Source organism: Penicillium citrinum (genome assembly GCF_028827155.1).
Source record: "Penicillium citrinum strain IBT 23319 chromosome Unknown utg000008l:1.0-2707905.0:1.0-2709502.0, whole genome shotgun sequence".
Lineage (NCBI taxonomy): Eukaryota > Fungi > Ascomycota > Eurotiomycetes > Eurotiales > Aspergillaceae > Penicillium > Penicillium citrinum.
In genome coordinates this window covers 797,768-818,681 of record NW_026622693.1, presented here as the reverse complement: position 1 = coordinate 818,681, position 20,914 = coordinate 797,768, and the positions used below count along the sequence as shown (strand labels likewise).

Here is a 20,914-nt window from a genome sequence, read left to right as displayed (position 1 = left end):
CAGAAGAACGGATGAAGGAGATATTGAATACTGAAAGAAATCAGTAAGGAAAAGGATATCAATGTATGTCATGTCAATGTATTAGCATCATGAAGCTATGATACAGTCGAACCGAATTCTGATTCCCAGTCTATATCGGGACCTAACGCCAAACTGGGGAGAAGCACTTCAAAATGGGGTTTGCACTTTTAAACCGCTAAAACAAAATAAATCACGAATCATCAACCATTGACTCTCACTGTCCGAAATCCACAGTAAGAAGAAAAAAAAATCTTAAAAATTCATGTCCCGTCTAAGACCGCAGGAAGGTCTGGTAAGTGGGCGAGTCGGTATGCTCGCTGAATGGGTAGCCCAAGTCACGAAGGAAGGACTCCAAGTCCTCCTTCTCTGCAGTGGGACACTGGATGCCAGCAAGAACCTTGCCAACATCACCACCATAGTTGCGGTAGTGGAAGAGAGAGATGTTCTGGTTGGGGCGAAGGGTAGTCAAGAATTTGGCCAGGGCTCCAGGGCGCTCGGGAAACTCGAACATAAAGAGTCGCTCATCGGCGACATCGGAGCGACCGCCAACTAAGAATCTAACGTGGCGCTTGACAAGCTCGTCATCACTCAAGTCATGGACACTCATGCCGGCCTTCTCGAGCTCTTCCATGATCTTAGCTAGGTCGTCACGACCGGTTTGAGCAGATAAAGAGATGCCCATGAGTACGTCTGCAGAATCATCACGAGCATACCGGTAGCTGAATGCAGTTACAGCATGGGGGAGGATAACCTCGACAAGCTTGGCAAATGCACCGGGAGTCTCGGGGATCTTAACGCTGAGGAGAGCCTCCTTTCGCTCGCCGAGCGCAGCACGCTCAGCAACGAAGCGCAGACGATCGAAGTCCATATTAGCGCCGGAGGTAATAGCAACAAGCTCCCGGCTGGGATCAGGGCTGGGGTTCTTGGCAATGTATTTCTTAAGGCCGGCCAGCGAGAGAGCACCAGCAGGCTCGACGACGGAGCGCGTGTCCTCGAAGACATCCTTGATAGCAGCGCAGACTTCGTCGGTAGAAACCTGGATAACCTCGTCGATAACCTCCCGGCAAACACGGTAGTTCTCTTCTCCCACGGACTTGACAGCAGCGCCATCAACGAAGAGACCAACCTCCTTCAAGAAAACGCGGGTACCTTCGTCAAGGGACTGAGCCATGGCATTAGCATCGTAGGCCTCGACACCAATAACCTTGACCTGAGGCGCAATGCGCTTCAGGTAGACGCCGATACCGCCAATCAGACCGCCACCGCCGACACCACAGAAGACGGCCTCCAGCTTATCGAGGTTGGCTTGGCGCAGCAACTCCATACCGATGGTACCTTGACCAGCAATGACATAGGGATCGTCGAATGGCGGGATACTGGTGAGACCGTGCTGCTTCTCCAACCGGTGAGCCTCGTCCTTGGCGGCATCGAAATCATTTCCATGGAGAACAACGCTACCACCCAGACGGGCGACGTTGAGGTGCTTGATAGCCGGGGTTCCGGCAGGCATGACAATAGTTGCAGGGATTCTTAACTTGCGAGCGGAGAAGGCAACACCCTGGGCATGGTTACCAGCAGAGCAGGCAATGACACCCTTCCACCGCTGCTCATTGTTGAGATGAGCCATCTTATTATAAGCACCACGGAGCTTGAAGCTGAAGACAGGAAGAAGATCTTCCCGCTTGAGAAGCACCCGGCTTTCGAAACGGTTGCTCAGGTTCACAGCATGGTGTAGTGGGGTCTCATCAATCACATCGTACACACGGGAAGTCAAGATCAAACGAAGATACTGTAGTCACCAAGCAATTAGCCAACAATTTCACATACAATATTTAGATCAACGACGGTGGGATTCTCCTCACGTCTGGATATCCATTGGGCAACAAAAAGGCCTCTGGGATGCCCCAGTTAGGAGGCAATCCGGGGACACGATCTGCCCGCTCGGAGGGGGGTGTTTGGGCGGCGGTATACTCGGTCAAGGCGAGACCACTCCGCTTAGGGGTGGTGGGTGTAGTGACACCATTAGTAGATGGCTCGTCAGACATGGTCAGGATATTGATATTCCACGAAACCTTTCCAGGGCAACGAAGAACAAATCAATTGCAGGAAAGACAGGGAAATTCGAGTTGTGACTCTTTTTTTTTTGGCGGGACGAGATCGGAGCACTTAGTCATCAATGCCCGCCCTATGAATTGACGTGATAATGGATTGTGTGGAGATTTCATTATTTGTCTGGGGGAGGGCTGGGCTTTTAATTGAAAGTGCATTCCTTTCTAAGAGCTCTCTGGGCATCAAAGCATCATTTGGTCATGTCGTGTAACCCAGAATGATGTTTGATGCCCAGGATGTATACAGTCTGTCGATGGCGGTCAAGCCAGCATTGCTTAGCATGACCAGCGCATATAACAAGATCGGAGAAGCAATGGTTGAAATTTTGACTTGAATAGCATGTGTACTCTATTAGATAGCCTCAAGAAGGACGTCAGATAGTATCTAATGCAATTACCATGACCTATCTATTTCCATTAACCCTCTGTTCTACAAATCCTCAACTGTGCCCGTCCTTTTTCGGCCGCGCTTGACAGAAAAACTCCCCGCGACGTCATCTCCGCCTGATCAACTCTCGCGTGTCCCCCGCAACCTCAAGAATATCCAGCTCCAATCGCGTCTAGATTGGTTGTTGGTATCCGGAGTGCACCGACCCACTCTGTTTCGTCCTGAATTGGTCTTTGGTCTCATCGTACCACCACAATCTCGTCTCCGACAGCTCAATCACCAGCCATCATGAGCGGCGAGTCTGTCCCTTCGTCTTTTGACGACCACCCGTACGTCTATAAGCATTCAGCAGTCCACTAGATTGCTAGTCCGCGTGCCCGCGTGCCTAAATCAGGGCGGTGGGATACCATTGTAAAGAGGACTTCGCTAACAGCTTTTTCCCTGTCCAGACAATTCCGTGAGGAATCCGGCGTCCAGAAATTCACCAGACGTCTCAAGGAAGAACCTCTCATCCCTCTAGGTCCGTCACCCATTCTATTAACACCTACGAATACCTATCATGCCCTCCCACCCGCCTTGCCACACCAAATTAAAGTACTAACTCATCCAAGGATGCGCCGCAACATGCTACGCCCTCTACCGCGCCTATCGATCCATGAAAGCCGGCGACTCAGTTGAAATGAACCGGATGTTCCGCGCCCGTATCTACGCACAGGCATTCACCCTAGTCGCACTCGTCGCAGGAGGAATGTACTACAAGACAGAACGCAAGCAACGGCGCGAATTCGAGCAGGCGGTCGAAGAGCGCAAGTCGCAAGAGAAACGGGATGCGTGGTTGCGAGAACTGGAGATTCGTGACAAGGAGGATCGTGAGTGGCGAGAGCGTCATGCGGCTATTGAGGCGGCGGCCAAAGAAGGGAAGAAGATTGATCAACCTGATGCGGCTCGTGCGGCGATTGAACCTGCGGATCAGAAGTCTGTTGGGGTTTTGGATGCTGTTAGGGTCTTGTTGGACAGCCGGAAGTGATTCGTAATATTCCGAGTACTACTACAGGACTGTATGTATGTATGTACTAGAGTCTGAGGTGCAGGGATTTGAATCCTTTGCACGTGTAAATTATGGTTGTTGGTCTTTCAAGTTATTGTTTTGCTGTATATAGAATGCACATCACCATCTCCGCACTGCAATCTTCATTAGCGGAATGTAGTCTTGTTTTGTCTGAAGTCATTGCTGGTCACGACGATCAGGTTAGACTGACACTACTAGTAACTAATACCAAAACTTGTCATTAAGCGATCGGATTAAGACTATGAAGTCACTCGTCACATCTCGGGACATCTGATGTACACATACATACTATCATAATATGTTGTTGTTGTAGCACGCCACAAACGGAAGATACAACACACACGATCTAGAATGTGAATATAACCCATCGGTCAATTTCTAACAAATCAAGAGAATAGTTCCCCTGGCCTGACTGAACAAGCATCGTTCCAAAAGTCTCTCGGCGGATCCGATGATCGCCATGATATTTCCTAATTGGGCAATCCTCGGGTTTGCATGTGAGATCGACGGGGAGCGACATCGACTCTCGACTGAGTTTGCCCTACTGCTTTTTCTCTCCAATTTTGAGTTACTGCAAAGTTAAACAAAAGGCGGGGATACAGAAGAAAACAGAATAAAACGTAAGGCTCTCAAGAAGAAAAGAATTCATTATCCTAAGAGAATATTAAGATGTAGAAATTACTACATAGTATGTACATCCCCGGGATCATTCCGGATGGAATTGATTATCTCGGCGTGCCGAGGTGGTTCTCTCAGCCCTTGAACTCCATCATGATTTCCCCTAAAAATCTAGTCCAATGGATCCCTACTTTTCATTCAACCCCATCTGGTAGTTCATGGTCCACTGCACCGGGTTCTTCCCGTACTTCTTCCTGCAGGGTCAGCCCAAACTCCGAGGCACTTCTAGCATTCCGTCTTCTTATGACGTCTCGCCACAGGGTTTACGAGGCCTCGGCTGCGGAGCTATTGATTTTTTTCTGATTTTTGAATTTTTCTTCTTTTGTTTAGTTCATTTCTTGAATCCAGATTTTGCGGGTCCTGTTGCTATTAGGTATATAACTCTGTTGACGCCCGTTGCTCACGGGGTGGATCTTGACTTCTCATCCCCGTACACTATCATCCCAGCCCAACTTTAGACCTTCCTGGACCTGACCTGATCCAAGTCAAGCATTGACACGAGTGTTACACTTTCGATCTATATTTCAAATCAAACCTGAAACGCATTTTCATCATACACCATGCTTTCCTGGGTCTACCCCCTCCGAATTGTCCAGGCAATTTTTGCCCTGGCAACTATCGGACTAAGCGCATATGGTTCGTTCAATCCTTTTATACCTCTACGACACCTCGAGTCAGGCGATTCAGAATCTCCTAACTAACATTCAACCAGTCATCGGTACACTTTACGACTCTTGGTCTTTCTCAAATGTCATCTATTTCATGCTTTTCAACGGCTGCTGGACCACCGTCGTCGCAGTGCCCTACCTCGGTCTCGCTCCTCTCTGGCTCCCTCGTATCTCACATGAATATGTGATTCCTTTCGTTGAGATCGTGACCATGTGCCTCTGGCTGAGTGGTTGGATTGCCCTGGCCGCATTGATTCCTAAGCCCAGTGCCTGCACATACCCTAGCTGCCACGGACTGCAGGCGTTGATTGTTGTTGCAGCAGTTGAGTGGTGAGTTAAATATAATTAATCAAAATAATACTCCATAGATGCGTATAACTAATTTTGAATGTATCATTTAGGGCACTCTTCGTCTTCACCAATTTCTTCGCTATCGTCGACCTCAAGAATTCCCGCCAAAACAGCAAGAATCACCAGAACGGTCAGCAGCAGGAACAGGCTCAACCTCCTGTTTCGGAAGTCACCAGTGCTTCTGAGGAAGTTTAAGCAGCTCTCGATCTGCGGATTCAAAATGCTGTACTTTCGCGCTGTAACGACTACTCCTAACCTAATACTGGGACTGAGCTGGTTCTGTTAATACTCGGTGTACTTCGCCTCAATTCACGAAGATATGATGAGTGTATAACTGTGTGTTGAATCGTTGCTACTTGTTTTGTTGCTACTTGTTTTTCTGGCGTGGCTTTTACGAGGTTTGGCTTGCGTGATGATATCGACGTATTATACCTATAATAGGTAATTTCATAATCAATATTCCTAATGAAGACTAGTATCTCAAAAGTTGACACAGAAGAAGACAAGGCAAAGAAGAAAATAAAATGCATAGAAGACAATATAAAAGTAACCATGATCGAAATTCAATTGAGCAGATGGGATATCACAGGCAATGGGCAAGTACACGCTGGAGTGAAATGTGAAAAGCAGAAAATAAAAAGAAAAGTGTAATAACACTCCCAAGATTTCGCCTGTGAAACGCTACATGTTGAAATGCCGAAATTCCAAACGAGTGGCAGCATGGCTGGATAGCTGGGTAGCTGAATCTTCTAGACGATATTCAATCCCGGTATGTCGGGTACGAATTTCGATGCCAGATTTGTAGAACAACTGCCTTTCTCATGGTATCGCAGTACCTCTGCATACATGACCGTCTTCCACATATCTGCCGGTAAATCTGCTTCCAGGAATGCCCAATCGCATTTCTCTGTTGCAACTGGTTCGTCGTCTGGGTCATGGTATGGTTCGAGGAATTGCGATTGAAGACACTCTTCTGCGGTGATGCGTTCTTCTGGATCAAGTTGGAGCATTTTGTCCAATAAGGTCGTTGCTAGTATGTCATATTAGAAAGCTGTATTGACACTGCTTAGATGTGAATGAGCCCACCCTTGATACTTGCGTTTGGCATGATCTTTGATAAAGACTGACGGGGTTTATCCGGTAAGGATTTGATGAAAGCCATGGTCTAAAGCAGGGAGGTTAGATATCATCGTTTCTCAAGGTCCAGTCTCGTCTTTTTTGCGTCTTCCCAAGAGCCACTACTTACATTTTCACTCGTAATGTGTGCAATCACGTTTTCAGGTGGACTTCCAAGAATTTGCATAATCACCATAAACTGATTGATATGATTCTTTCCTGGGAACAGCGGCTTGCCGATAATCATCTCAGCAAAGATACAACCCGCACTCCATATATCGACCTTTTCATTGTATCTCCTCCATGTAAGCATAATCTCTGGAGCGCGGTAGTACCTCGTCGACACGTAGCCTGTCATTTGAGCTTCCTGTACACGCGCGAGGCCAAAGTCGCATATTTTCAGGTCGCAATTTTCATTTATTAGGATGTTGCTTGGCTTGAGATCACGATGAATGACACCTGCTGAATGCACATATTTGAGACCTCGCTATGTTAGAGAGGGTTAGTATTGGTGTTTTCGTGCTGGCGAGTGACGTTATGGAAGGACTATATTTTCGTACCATCAATTGATACAAGAAGTATTGAGAGAATTGCTCGTCAACTTTCTTTGTTTTTAATAATGAGCTCAAATCTGTTGCCATGAGATCTGTCACGAGGTATCTATCGTATAAGTTAGCTTTGTATCGGTTTCAACACATGCATATGCACCACTTACATGTCTTCGGATGGCGAAATGAAGATATCATTTAAGTGAATGACCTGCAAGCAATCAAAGTTAGATTGCAATGTTCGATGAGGGAATGATGACAAACATTCTCATGCTGCAATTGCTTCAACAGCTTGACTTCGCGAAACATGTGTTTCGCAATATTGTCCGACTTGAAAGGCTCGCTGAGCTTCTTCACGGCCAGCTTTGTGTTAGAAATCTGATCGCGAGCAGAACTAAACAAAAAATCTCACAGTCAGCCATGATACCGATTCTCCATCCTGATCTGCCATGGTATACTGGCTTATAGGAATTCCTAGTCATACCAGACTAATCCTGAGACACCCATTCCTATTGGGACTAAGTCGGTATATCTGAAATTCGATTAGTAAATAGCTACATTTCCAAGAGTCTATAATATCAAGTATTCTATTCTATCATCTGCATACCTCTCTGTTGTCTCAAATGGTGCGCCCATAATAACCTTCTGGGAGAACTGGGCCATTTCCCGGCCGGGGGTTGTCGTTTGGCCTAGAGGATCTGACATGATCGTCGCATAAACAAGAAATACGCTTGTCAAGACATTCGCTATAAAATGCAGCACTTCGCAAAGTTCACTATGCAGATAGTGAGAACAGGAATACGGGGTTGATCCCAGTAACTAGTAGGAAATAGAACGAGTGGCGACTCTCGGAAAACAGATAAATATTATATAAAATAAAAAGTATTGTGCTCTCCACATGCACACCAAGTGGCAATATAATACAATGTAGATGATTCAGTTGGGAGGGTGTTCTTAGGCGGGGGGCACCAAATGCCTGATGAGGATCATTTACATCAGCGGCTGGAGAACCAAGTCATAAGAAACTTGAACGAGTGTGAACGAAGGACATCGAAAAAGAACGGGCAACACATTCAAGTAGTGACATGTCGTTCGCCGTGCTCATTTCTGCAGGCCCACACGATCTCCAGGCTTCCAGGCCGTTGAATGGACGGTCATTTTTTCCGGGCGAATGAACGTGTGGGCTTCTTCCTCTCTTTTGTCAGGCGCCCCGCGTGTCTCGATTGTGGTGTCCTTGCTTGATTTTTTCCTGATGATGTGAGTGGTGGAATGTGTACCACTCTCGTCATTCTCATGGATGATAGCCCTGATTTGCGGCGGCTTTCCCACTGTAGCAGCATTTAGGATGCGGCCCAAGCTCCTGTGATGAGGATGCATCATTCTGGAAGGACTGTCGTAGGGCTACTTGTATTACATGTGTAGAGTAGGTTGGACAATATTTTTAATATATTGAATTATCGAGTCCAGCTCGACTTTCATGCGATTTTGGTAGTTAGCTGAAGGGTATTATATAACATCAAGAAGAATTTGTCATGGAATCCGCCCAAATCCCAACACCGAACTTGTGAATAAGCCAAAATAAATACATAGTCAAAGAATTACACCCATTAGGTATTTTCCATATCGATGAGTCGATCAAATGAGAATTCACCCATCCCATCGAAACTCGCGTCATAAAGAGCTGGATCAGTAAAGAGTTGACTTTCCGAAGCCTCCGAATCCGCATTCGACCCTTTCCTACTATTCCCCACCGCAGATCCATCCGACCAGCTTGGAGAAGAAAGTGTTGGGGAGGGTATCTGGAGCTGGTCTGGGCTTGCACCGACAAGATTCTCGCTCATACTGGCTAATTGTCGATTGATATGGTGATCATTGCAGCTTGCGTGTGCAAAAACGGTATTCTTCAGCGTCCAGATTTCTTCACGGAGGGTATTTAATTCGGCCATAAGAGAGTCATGTCGAGCTGTTTCGTTATGAAGGGAATTTTGGATTGCTTGGTGTTCTCTCTTTTTCTTGAGTCTGCATTTGTTTGCGGCGATTCGGTTTCGCTCGAGGTGCTTTGCTCGTTCGGGGCTGATGCGGTCGACCTGGTCGCGTGGCATTGTTGCTGATATTCAAGAGTTGTATATTATTGTAGAGTATGCAATGACCGAGTAGATAAAGTTACTTGATAGGACAATTGGTCGTGGTACGATGGTGATCACACAGTATGAACTTCCAAGTTGTACTGTGAATAGCTTCGTGGGGGGAAAAGAATGGGTTATAACCCGCAAGGACGTGGACGTTCTTAAAACTTGGGAGAAATTCGAAGATGGTATGGTTTTGTCTTGGACACGAGCAGCAGAGAACAATTGGATTGAATTCGTTTCTTCCTAAAAGCAATGATTGGAATTAAGATCAAGCTAGGGTATATATCCCCCGGATCTCCCGCTAAACAAGGAAAATAAAGCTAGTTTGCTCAACTACGTCACCATATCAAGATCCAGACTTGCCAGGGTCGTTCATTCGATAGAAAGTAAGTATACTACTGTACTGCATCCAGCCAAGAAGTAAGCGACGCAGGCCGAGGGCTCGCCACCTGCACCCCTGGGCGGGAAAAGCACCCGTTAACCGCAGCTGAAGCAAGAAAGATCCGGGGCAGAAAACGCTCGAAGGACAAAGCAGAGAGTTGATGGGTCTGGATGGACGGGCCATCATGCCGGATCCTGTTCGATGACCCGTTTTCAACGAGGATCCATGATGCTCATTTAGTTGGAATTGCGGGGCCGGGAACATGCGATAGTGACCCGGAGTGGTTTCAACACCCTGGCAATTCAGAAGAACATACCCCAGTCGTGACGCGCAATAGTATTTCCTGGCAGACCAAGTCTTGTGCTATGTATGTATATACGCTTGTACTTGGTTGTGTACAGTATACAACAATGATCGATCGGGAAGAGATGCGAGTGGCAATCAAGGGTGAATTGGTGAGCAATACCGATGATGTCATCACAACCTGACAGCCAATTTTCTACTCTACGCAACACTAGATACGCTACAACTAATGTACTTGTACTGTATGGTTAACGTGCTTATGTCTGGAATTCCAATCAACCCCACTCATACGATAAGCACGAACTATTGGCCCTTGCCATGTTTATTATGATTACGTGGGACTACTGTACACTGATGTGCTCGTGCAGAAATATCACCATGCTTGTCTCAACTTGGATCTGTCGAGGTCTAGACACAAATATGTAAAGTGCAATTGAATGACGATTAGACAAGGTCAAATTGACTAATCAATCGTATGATAGATCATATGATTGATGGGTTTCTACAGTACTTTGCTAGACACCCATGGGTGGTTACTACTTAATAATCTTCATCAAGAATATCAAATAGATTGTACAATGCTAATACTATACATAGCTTGAAATGCAAGACCTAGAACACGATAGTATACAGTCTCAAAGCAGAAACCTCAACTTAAACACTCGAGCTAAACAAAGACACTAAGCAGATGCCTCTAATGAGGATCTATCACCCAGCAACCTGCTCATCGATATACCTCCTCATAGTATCGAACTCAGCCTTGCCCGTCTAGAATATATTAGCATAACATATTTAATAAATGGAGGAAAAATTACATACCGACATCAGATACCGGATATGTCCCTAACAACCATATAATTAGCTCTATGCAACGACAAATGGAGAAATAGATATCTCACCAAATCCGTGACTTGCCGATGCCTTTCGAACTCCTGCCGCGCATAATTTCGTAATTCCTCGCGCGTAGAAGAAGGAGGAACTTCTTCATAGAGGCCAAAGCCATTAGTCAAATCAACAATACTGACACTTCTTCAGTAACCCAGATGACTGTCATATCAAGCAGGGCTAAAACATCACGAGGCAAGAAAGAGAAACTCACTATTTAACGCGCGAACAATCTCCCTCCAAAACGTCAAGACGCGCTGCCGTTGAATAAACTACCAAACCACAATCAATACTCACTTTCACATTAAACATGAAAACATTTCTCTTTCAACTGCATTCATCCATTTCCCCGGGCCAGGGCTGCCCTTTTCTAGCTTGTACTTACATGTTCGAGGCTGACGGCGGGTTTCCTCAATTTTGATGGGGAACCCTTTGAAATCGCGGCAAAAAATCTAAGTGTTGGCCGCATGGAGGCGGATCATCTCTCTTTTTCTGATTTCTCTTGGGGATTTGGTTAATTGCGTGGATGTTATTCGATATTATTCGCGACGAGAGGCGAGGAAGGCGGTCGAGTTTGATGTGTATTGGTATTACTGTATTTTCACGTGATCTATGTACAATATTTCTATCATCTGGGAAATACGGTGTAAATTGAAGGCTGTCTGATTGACGAAATGCTCATAATGTATATGATTTGAAAGATTATTTATTCTCAATTGATATTTGATATCTGGTACACGAATCCAAACAATGATTTCATATATCTATATTTTGAGGAGTCTTATGCCTGCAGAGGCTCCCCCATACCACCAAAAGTAACGCTCTTGATAACCATGAACTCATCAATACCATACTTGCTGCCCTCACGGCCAAAGCCACTCTGCTTAACACCACCGAATCTAGAAGAGAGTTAGCAAAGAAACATATTGCGGGGCAAAAAGGATACATACGGAGACGCAACATCACTGATCAAGCCAGTGTTGACACCGACCATGCCAACCTCCAGGGTCTCGGCAACGCGGAAGATACGGCGAACATTACCGCTGAAGAAGTAACCAGCCAGACCAACCTCGGCCTTGTTAGCAAGATCGACAACCTCCTTCTCAGTCTCGAAGGGGAAGAGACCAGCAACAGGACCAAATGTCTCCTCGGAAGCGAGAAGCATCTCCTTGCTCATGCCAGAAAGGACAGTGGGCTCGTAGAAGTTGGGACCCAGGGCAGAAGCCTTCTGACCACCGATAAGAACCTTCGCACCCTTGGAAGTAGCGTCTTGAACGTGCTCATGCACCTTTTCGGCGGCACGCTCGTGGATGACAGGGCCATGGGTGATACCCTCCTCGAAGCCGGCTCCGAGTTTGAAGTCCTTAACCTTGGCAGCGAAGCGCTTAGAGAACTCCTCGTAAACGCCCTTCTGCACGTAGATTCGGTTAGCACAGACACAGGTCTGGCCAGAGCTACGGAACTTGGAAGCGATGGCGCCGTTAACGGCGGCATCGAGGTCCTCGACATCATCGAATACAATGAAAGGTGCGTTACCACCGAGCTCCCATGAGACCTTCTTGATAGTCGACGAAGCCTGCTTCATCAAGAGACGGCCGACATTAGTCGAACCCGTGAAAGAAACCTTGCGAACCTCAGGGTGAGTGGTGATAAGCTCGCCAACGGCAGGAGTATTCTTCGATGCAGTCACAATGTTAACTACACCTTTGGGGATACCGGCACGGTGAGCCAGTTCGGCGAGAGCGTTGGCGGTAAATGGAGTCTCGGCGGGGGACTTTGCGACAACAGTGCAGCCCGCGGCGAGTGCAGGGCCGATCTTACGGGTGATCATAGCAGCTGGGAAGTTCCATGGGGTAATGAGACCGCACACACCGACTGGCTGCTTCAGGGTCATGACTCGGTTTCCAGGGACGGTGGCCGGAATAACATCTCCATATGCGCGGGGAGCTTCCTCACTGAACCACTCGAAGAAGCTGGCGGCGTAGTTCACCTCGCCCTTGGCGTCAGCGAATGGCTTGCCGTTCTCCCAAGTGATTAACTTGGCCAGATCCTCCGCATTATCCATCATCAGCTGGTACCAGCGGCGCAGCATGCGGGCACGCTCACGGGCGAGAGTTGTGCGGAATGAGGGGAAGGCCTCGGAGGCGGCTTGGATGGCTTTTTCGACGTCTGTAGTATTGAGCTCGGGGCATGTTCCGATCAGTTTGCCAGTGGCAGGGTCTATCATGCAGAAGTGCATTAGTCGATGATATGATTGTCGATATGATAATGTATGTGCTATAGTTACCGTGAACCTCGAAGGTCTCGCCTGATTGAGCACCAACCCACTCGCCATTGATGTATGACTTCTCAATGAAGAGCGACTTGTCTTTCAGCTTTAGGAATGAGGTTAATAACAAGACCACTTTCACAAAAGTTGGAGAGTCACAAGTATATCCACTTACATCAGGCTTGCTGTGTCCCATAGTGTAGAGTCTCTTTGCGGCAGGAGGAGGAGGAATGGAAAAATGATAGCGAAGACGAGGTCGCAGAAGTTGACGAGAAACAGGACGGATGAGACGATCCATTTCGGATCAGAGGGAACTCTCCGAGGAACAACCGAGGCGAAACGTTCAAGCGGACGAGCGGGGAAGGACAGGGAAAAGCGAGCAGGACTGGGCAAAAAAAAGCGCGCGGTGGTTTGCGGGGAGAAGACGGACTTTAAAAAGGGCGATCAATTGAGTGTAAACCGGGGGATGCACCAAACGATGATTGCTCTGCAAGGCCGAGAAGCACCGACGGCGATCGGAATTGGTTGAAGTGGAGGAGAAAGTGGAAGTTGAAGGGGAAGCTTGCGCTGGAAAGGGAAGCTCCATGCTATGCGGGGCTGATGTCATTCTGCTGGATTTGATGGATGAGAGCTGACATTGGGGCAATTCATACACTAACAGTATTGACTAGATAATTTTGTGTTCTTTATAGACATTATAATATCTAATTAAAGGGATTATTCACTGATTTGAAGTCTTTCTTTTGAATTCATAAATGATTCGAGTGTATATCGCGTTAGTCACAGATCCAGTTGCTCCGCAAATTTGTATCATAAATACATAAATTACATAGACCGGGATTTATATCCAATCACAAAGCGGAAGGTGAAGAGCTCGGGGAAATGAACCACTCATGTAGCTTTACGAAGTATACAATCAGAGATAGCGTAATTACAATACTAGACATACAACAGACCGGTATCTTTGGAGTCAACACTTGATCATAGAAGGAATGATAGAACGATATATTTTCAAAACAATATCATGTACTAGGAGGAGATTATCCAAGTACCAACCTACAGTATGCTCTAGTAACTCTCTAGCTAATCACCTGATCTATTCTCACAAAGCATCAATCTATCATGTCCTTCAGAATGCCTCAATCCGACCTTCACTCTCTCAGCCTGCTTCTCCATCACACCACCCATCTTATACTCTTCCTTCTCAACCCACTCCAATCCGTGATAGAATGGAGCTAAAGCGGACGACTTCCACAGCGGTAATTGACTCCTCTGACTCACATACATCGTCACCAATGAAAATACCGTCCCAACAACAACCAGTAAGGCCGGAAGACTGATCCACGGCCATTGCACATCCACAAATACTTCTGACGTATGCACCGTGCCATTGATCCTGTCGGAAGAGTATGTCAGGCTCAGCTTATTCAAGGAGGCTGCAATATTGGCCATCGTTTCTTCGAATCCGGTACTTTCAATTCGATCCAGAGCTGGATTATAATTTTCTGTGTCATAGAACTCATCTGCATCTCTCGGCTCTTTATGCCATACATGGTATTGCAGAAGCCATGCTCCTCCTCCCCCTTGAGGAAAGTATTTGGAGCCTTTCCCTGCGAGTAGTCGCATTTTTGGATCACAAAATCCAAAGTTGCTTTCATTCGAGTTCGTGTTGATATTATTCGAGGACCCGGGCTCCCAGCATAATGAATAGCCTTCGTTGTCATCGACGAGGTGTGTTTCATTCACGTATAGCCTGCCGAAATCAGTGGCGAGTGTTTCGATCGATGGATTCCCATTCTGCACTGTCACATTGTACTCTCGTAGACAAAGTGAAAGACTACACCCAATCACTCGCTTGACGTACATGCGATTCGAAATCGGTGCAGAATAAGAGGCATTGCCACTGGTATTCAACTCAAGTTCTGCCCGCGCATTTGTCCAAAGAGGATTCTTGACGCCGGACAGCGTGCTGTTTAAAAGCTGGCCCATGAGACCATAGTCATAGTATCCAAGTATCCGATTAAAAGGTTGCCAGACAATTTTATCAGGGAAATACAAGACTGGCATGCCCATCTCATAACTCTCACTATCGTGAAATGTGACGGTGAAATTATGACCAGACATATCGTCCTGAAATGCATTGACAAGGTCGATATTACATGTTTCGTTGAATCCTCCATTAAACCCCTCCTGGATGGTGGGTAAATGGCAATCGAGTACCACAAGAGAAGTGATATCGGCGCATTGATTGCAGAAGCCAACAGACGAGTACGGGTCCCATGTACAATTCCCCGACGGGCAAAGGAGAGGAGGCGTGAAGTCCTGGTCTGACCAAAATCCCTGAGAAAGTGCCTTATCCATGGTCGAGTTTCCGGGCATGAATTCGCGCAATTGTGGCGCAATAGCCATTTCGTTCGAGTTCGGTGCAAGCCAGACAGGGTATTTGAGGACTTGTTGTATGAAGGGATCAAATGCTAGAAGAAACACGAGAACCAGTGCCCCGAGAGAGACGAAAGATTGCGCACGATGGTGGAAAATGATCATTAATGAGCCTAGTGGTCCTCTGCTCGCCGCATCAAATGTCTGCATATCGAGTAAACTTCGACCATTCACCCCTCGCGCAGTATTACTGGTAGCAGTACTAGAAGTACTAGTCTGGAACCAGAGCCATTTCAACTGACTGATAGATTCTCCGATGACCAAGACCAAGGATGATTTGCATGCTGTTGCTAGGACTGAAATGAATGTGTTCAGAGTCAAATCGTATAACAGTGTCTCTGGTCGTACTTTATGATCGTATATAGCGAGTATCACGCATATAGCGATGAAACAAGCAATAGCGAATGCCAAAGCTATACCTTCAAATAGCCATGTATCAAGCCAAATTGACCTGCGAGCGGATTTATTGATTCGAGAATATTCTTTGTGATTGGTCTCCTTGGACAATATTCTGGATTGCGATTGTGTCTTTGATTCAGCTAGTATGCTTGACTTTGATTGAGACTTTGGAATACCAGGCCCAGGCTCCACGAAATCACCATGGGTTTCGTTCAGAGGAAGCATTTCCATCGTTATTGACAAACGACGAGTTCTCTCTTAATAGGATAGTCTGGTGTATTGGCCGTGCCGGCTGAAGGGGCTTTCAGCGAATGATGGATAGAGTAAGAATACGGCAGATCAAAGCTGCGACATTTCGTTAGAATTATCAAAGGTAAGAACTTTATGAACACCCGCGTAGACTAGTAATACCGAGATCAAGTCTACCAGTGGACGCCCAAAGAGACAAGAAGATCCAAGAGGAACCCTTTGAATACGGGGTGATTCAGCCCCCCACGACAAACACAGCCTGCAGCAACGCAAGTTTACAGAGCAGGAAATGATAGGCATTGACTCCACATAGAGTTACCCTGGGTTAACGTATAGTACGCTTATATTTGCCAGATAGCTGAAGGTTGAAGCTCAATACTCTTCTCACGACTAGGTAGATGTAGTCAATATACAATAGCCATTGTAAAATACCTAGTGTATGAATTAGGGTATACATTAATCGATTTCAATAACCTCAGGTCTCTTATTTGAATCATTCCGACGCTCAGCCCCTCCTTCAATTTCACGCTCACGTCCATGAGCCTTCCTCATGTGCAGGGTTAGATTCCAAGTCCGAGAAAAGCCTTGCGTATGTCGTGGACAACTGGTGATCGGGCAAAGGATATCCGCTTTGCGATGCTCACCCTTGCCCATGGGTCGAGACATCGGTTGAACATGATCTAGATCAGAATCATGGACAGGATCTTCCTTCCTCAATCGTTGTTTTTTCCGTCGGGGAAGAGGACGAGGCATATTTTCGCCTTCGGTATCACTTTCAATATACGCTAACCGCCATTTTCCAGAACCTAGGTCCTCGATTTTGCGCATTTTGCCTTCGTGAAGGCGTCGAAATTCCATATCTTGACCAAATAGATCCGCGCATCGTTTTGAGGCGCGCATTACTGCGTCCGAGGGAAGGCCCGTCATCGCAGCGATGCCCATCACTTCACTCCAGTCACGTTGTTCGCCTCGTTGGAAGATGTATGGATCTGATTTTTGCTTTCTGCCACGAGACTGTGAAGGGTCTTGTTTGAATGTATCCCCATCTGAGGTATATAGCTTGCGGCCGCGAGATCCGGAACGAGAATTGGTTGGCGATGTTTCGCCTTCGGTGTCGGATTGAGGTTCATCGCCTGTGCCTCGGGCTCGGCTTCTGCCCTGCATAGCGTGATGTAGACCCATCAGCACTCGATCGATTTGCGTAATAACATTTCGAGATAACGGCCGTAGTTGTCGTCTGGATTTGTCGTCATCAGCTTGGAAGACAGGATGAAACGGCTCGTCGTCAGCACCACCAAATCCCGAATCATCTTGTTTCAGATCTTCATCTTCCGTATCCATTTTTGGATCGAGTTCTTCCTGCGACCTAGGTCTGGGATCGTCGTTGTCCCATCCTCGAGCCAAGAAGTTTTCTTTGGCGCTCTTCAACATGCTTGCCATGATAGATTCTTCGAGATCGGCACTAGGGCGAGGATCGGGTTCCATTCGATAAGTGTCTGGGTCACCCAATTCTCGATGAACATATTCATCGGAGCGAGGGACAGTTTCTGCAAGCATAGGCCACCCAGCCCAGACTTTCTTAACAGCCGCTGGATCCTCACTCTCGTCATCAGGACCCAATTGCTCATCCGCTTTCTGATTTCGAAGCACGAAAGAATCATAGAGATGAGCCGCTAGATCCATGGACCGACTGGCCAAAATCCCCTCATATGCACCCCTTTCACCGGCAATCAGCTTTTTATATGTACTAGAAGCTCCATCCCAGCGATTAGGACGCGTGACTCCAGGCGGTAGGTCCAAACCGCGATCAAGGACGTAGGTAGTTGGCTGCAGCGGTGAACTCCTCCTGGGTGAATCCGAGACGGTGCGAGATTGAGATTTACGAGACCAATCCGGTTCAGACTCTAGTCCCAGCCCATCGTCGCCGTCAAGACTTCCCTGAAAGCTCTCGCCTTCGGAATTATAATCGTCCTCCAGGGGCCGTTCTCGGAGCAGAGCGTCAAATTCATCATACTCCGGCCCCTCATTCATGGGCTCCAATTTTGGACCAACATGGTTGCTGCTCGGACCTCCGAAGATAGACCTTCGAAGTGGTTCTGGCTGGGATGATGGAAGTGGAGCTGCATCACTGCTAGGACCGCCAAATATTGAACGGTATGGCTGTGCTGATTGTGGGGGCAAAAATTGAGACGATGATGGAGGGTGAATATCATCTGCTGGATTTGAGGACATGCCTCAGTGTTTCGTTGAGATTGTGAATATAGTGATATTGTTGAACTGGACCGCTCATCTCAGGGAAAAAGCGGTATTTTGGTCTGTAAAGCTGCCCCGAGACAATTCTGATGAGTTCAGCATCCCGTTATAAGTTGAAACAATTAAATTCGCGTCCGTCTGAACATATCCCGCCCAAGTGTCGTCAAGCAGACGGTTGTCGTCTTCCATCAAAAATTCCGCCGGGTGGATATTCAGATTTCACGTGACCTATCATACTATGGACAATATTATTGCAAGAACTCAAACAATTCTTGGGGTTACTGGATTGAGACTATTATCTTCTAGAGATTGAAGGTGGTTCTGTAGGAATAACATGCGACCGTTACATATTCAAACTTTGTAGTATAGCATTAAATTGAATTGACAGATTTTTAGGTCATGCATATACAGGGGACTATCCAGCCGCAAACGCCAGTATCAAAGAAACACTCCTAATTTTGACAAACTTCGTCTAACTTATTTCTTCTCGGCGCCTTTCTCGATCTTGCGGCGCTTCGAACGAAGCTTGGCGGCCTCATCGGACTGCTTCTTGTTCGAATGCATCATCTTCTCGAGCAGCTTACGCTTCTTGCGGCTCATCATCATCTTTTGTCGTTCAAGCTCTTCCTCCTCCTGGCGCTTCTTAGCAGCCATCTTCTTGGCCTTGGAGGACTTCTTCTTGGCTGCCTCATCACCGCCTCCGCTGGCAGAGAAGGGCAGACCCGCGGCTTCGGCTTCCAGCTCACGCTGGTGCTGATTGCGAGCAGCCTCGTCGTCATCTTCAGACTCGGAGGCGGGATCTTCCTCGATTCCGGCGAAGGACTCGTCAACCTCTTCTTCGTCTTCGTCACTGCCGCTCTCATCGTCATCAGTGCCAGCAACATCCATGCCACCGTCAACAGACTCTTCCTCGGACTCCTCGGCGGACCTTTCCTCGGGGGCGGCCTCATCCTCCATCTCTTCATCGCTGTCCTCGGCCTCTTCGGCGATCTCAGCCTCGCCCTCCTCTTCCTGCTCAGCCAGGGAAGCCCGGGGGTCATAACCACCACGAGAAGGCTTGACCCAAGGACTCAAGTGAGGGGGTAGAGTGGCGCCAGGACCGTACAAATCGGCACGGATGAGCTTGCCCTCATTGACGCAGTCCCAGACCCACTGGGGCTGGACGTAGGTACGTCCGGGAATGCGAGTGCCAGGCTTGACCTTTTGAACGGAGTTGTCGGCGGCAGGAACGGCAGGCAAAGACTCGGCGGGAAGTTGGGGACGATCAACGATCTGATGGGTAATTCGGGGGTCGGTCTCATCGTGTGTGAAAGCTCCGTCACCCAGGACAGCGTCCCAGCCAATGCGCTTGCAGCCGAAAGAACGGAGAATAAACTCGATGGGAGCCTTGGGGGCCTCACGGGAGATGTAGAAGACGAAAGGAGAGAAGAGAGCTCCAGCTTCGTTGCCGCTCATGTCGGGCTGGGGAAGAGTATCGGCTTCGGGGGCGGCAGGCTCGAAGCGATCAATGGCATCGGTCGACTCCTCGTTTGTGTCGACCATCTTCTCATCATTGTTCTGGTCCAATCCAGCGGACTTGATCACCTTGTCAACCTTGGCTTGCACCTCTTTGGAGACTTCCTTGTTAGAACCGTTGGTCTGAGTCTTGCTGGGCTCAATAGCCTTGGGCTTCTCGCCAACACCACGGCCCTCGAGGGTGAAAGCAGCAAGCTCCGCACCGTTCTCATCACTGCGGGTATCGAACCTCGGGGGGTATCTAATGCCAATGGTGGAGTACAGGCGGAAGTTGACGAAGCCCAGCAGGGTGGTGTAAAAATCGACGAAGGTGGCCATGATACGGTAGTCGACATCGCCGTTAACACGCTGAACGAATCGGTAGGGAACCAGCCACATAATGTCCTGGCCTTGAATAGTAGCCTGATAGTAGATACCCTTGATTGAAAGGAAGGATTTGCGCAGCGAGTTGGTGACAATCAAGTAGTGCTGGAACTCGTGACACAAACGCTGGCAGAGGGCAATAGTCTTGGGAGGAACGTGCTTGTCGGAGGGAAGAGTAGCGAAGAGGAACAGCAGAGAGAGAGCATCATCAAGGTCACGCAGAGCATCGATGAAGGTGGGATAGCGCTCCTTGATAACATGGTCGAGGGTGAGCTTGGGGGCGTGGTTCTTCTCGAGGCGCGCAGCGTCGCTGACTTCACCACGACCCAAAGAGCGAGCGATCTTCTTCGCAAGAGCCTTCTGTTCACGGAACTTGTTCAGCAGAGGCTCGTGAAGCAGATACTGGATATCCTTGGTGTAGTAGAAGGTTGTGTTGGGGGTAGAAGTCTTAGAGGCCTTCTTCTTGTTGCGAGGCTCACGCGGATAAATTCCTTTTCAATCACAGACCCAATTAGTTTCACAGTCGCATTCCCATCCCATAAAGCAGTTCCAACTTACCCTTGAAGATACATAGGCGACGGAAGTCAGGCAGAGAAATCTGCAACTTTCGCACGGCCTGAGTACGAGTGATATAGTTTTTGGCCTGGCCGGAAGTACCTTATAATTTTTAGTTAGCGGAGAAGAATCCTCAATCAAAAACGATATTCAAAACGTACCCTTCTTCTTGATCTTCGCCATGATGTCTGTTTTTTTTCCTGGTCAAAAGGTGAAGTTCCGGACC

The 20,914-nt window shown here is 47.6% G+C and overlaps 9 protein-coding genes across 9 annotated transcripts; 2 read left to right on the top strand and 7 right to left on the bottom strand.

The window, feature by feature from the left end:
• Positions 1-292: 292 nt before the first annotated feature.
• On the bottom strand, positions 293-2,066 carry N7469_008744 (threonine dehydratase, biosynthetic; the record flags this gene model as incomplete). The annotated part of the gene is made up of 2 exons (XM_056647662.1): positions 293-1,810; positions 1,884-2,066. The coding sequence occupies 2 exons, from the start codon at positions 2,064-2,066 to the stop codon at positions 293-295; spliced, it is 1,701 nt and encodes a 566-aa protein (XP_056497427.1).
• A 739-nt stretch (positions 2,067-2,805) lies between these two features.
• rcf1 (respiratory supercomplex assembly factor RCF1) lies at positions 2,806-3,544 on the top strand (the record flags this gene model as incomplete). Its single annotated transcript, XM_056647661.1, has 3 exons — positions 2,806-2,846; positions 2,967-3,037; positions 3,129-3,544. 3 exons carry the CDS (start codon positions 2,806-2,808, stop codon positions 3,542-3,544), a joined length of 528 nt encoding a protein of 175 aa, XP_056497426.1.
• A 1,280-nt stretch (positions 3,545-4,824) lies between these two features.
• Positions 4,825-5,478, top strand: N7469_008742 (MARVEL domain-containing protein; the record flags this gene model as incomplete). Its single annotated transcript, XM_056647660.1, has 3 exons — positions 4,825-4,900; positions 4,977-5,262; positions 5,334-5,478. 3 exons carry the CDS (start codon positions 4,825-4,827, stop codon positions 5,476-5,478), a joined length of 507 nt encoding a protein of 168 aa, XP_056497425.1.
• A 554-nt stretch (positions 5,479-6,032) lies between these two features.
• On the bottom strand, positions 6,033-7,652 carry N7469_008741 (uncharacterized protein; the record flags this gene model as incomplete). The annotated part of the gene is made up of 8 exons (XM_056647659.1): positions 6,033-6,313; positions 6,370-6,448; positions 6,530-6,886; positions 6,960-7,059; positions 7,115-7,158; positions 7,212-7,341; positions 7,432-7,479; positions 7,555-7,652. 8 exons carry the CDS (start codon positions 7,650-7,652, stop codon positions 6,033-6,035), a joined length of 1,137 nt encoding a protein of 378 aa, XP_056497424.1.
• A 902-nt stretch (positions 7,653-8,554) lies between these two features.
• Positions 8,555-9,049, bottom strand: N7469_008740 (bZIP transcription factor; the record flags this gene model as incomplete). Its single annotated transcript, XM_056647658.1, has 1 exon — positions 8,555-9,049. The coding sequence occupies one exon, from the start codon at positions 9,047-9,049 to the stop codon at positions 8,555-8,557; it is 495 nt and encodes a 164-aa protein (XP_056497423.1).
• A 2,378-nt stretch (positions 9,050-11,427) lies between these two features.
• N7469_008739 (NAD-dependent succinate-semialdehyde dehydrogenase) lies at positions 11,428-13,213 on the bottom strand (the record flags this gene model as incomplete). The annotated part of the gene is made up of 4 exons (XM_056647657.1): positions 11,428-11,545; positions 11,597-12,866; positions 12,934-13,021; positions 13,091-13,213. The coding sequence occupies 4 exons, from the start codon at positions 13,211-13,213 to the stop codon at positions 11,428-11,430; spliced, it is 1,599 nt and encodes a 532-aa protein (XP_056497422.1).
• A 785-nt stretch (positions 13,214-13,998) lies between these two features.
• Positions 13,999-15,984, bottom strand: N7469_008738 (DUF3176 domain-containing protein; the record flags this gene model as incomplete). The annotated part of the gene is made up of 1 exon (XM_056647656.1): positions 13,999-15,984. The coding sequence occupies one exon, from the start codon at positions 15,982-15,984 to the stop codon at positions 13,999-14,001; it is 1,986 nt and encodes a 661-aa protein (XP_056497421.1).
• A 474-nt stretch (positions 15,985-16,458) lies between these two features.
• N7469_008737 (uncharacterized protein) lies at positions 16,459-18,234 on the bottom strand (the record flags this gene model as incomplete). The annotated part of the gene is made up of 1 exon (XM_056647655.1): positions 16,459-18,234. One exon carries the CDS (start codon positions 18,232-18,234, stop codon positions 16,459-16,461), a length of 1,776 nt encoding a protein of 591 aa, XP_056497420.1.
• Positions 18,235-18,732: 498 nt separating this feature from the next.
• On the bottom strand, positions 18,733-20,871 carry nop7 (mRNA-binding ribosome synthesis protein NOP7; the record flags this gene model as incomplete). Its single annotated transcript, XM_056647654.1, has 3 exons — positions 18,733-20,624; positions 20,692-20,790; positions 20,850-20,871. 3 exons carry the CDS (start codon positions 20,869-20,871, stop codon positions 18,733-18,735), a joined length of 2,013 nt encoding a protein of 670 aa, XP_056497419.1.
• Between the last annotated feature and the right edge of the window lie 43 nt (positions 20,872-20,914).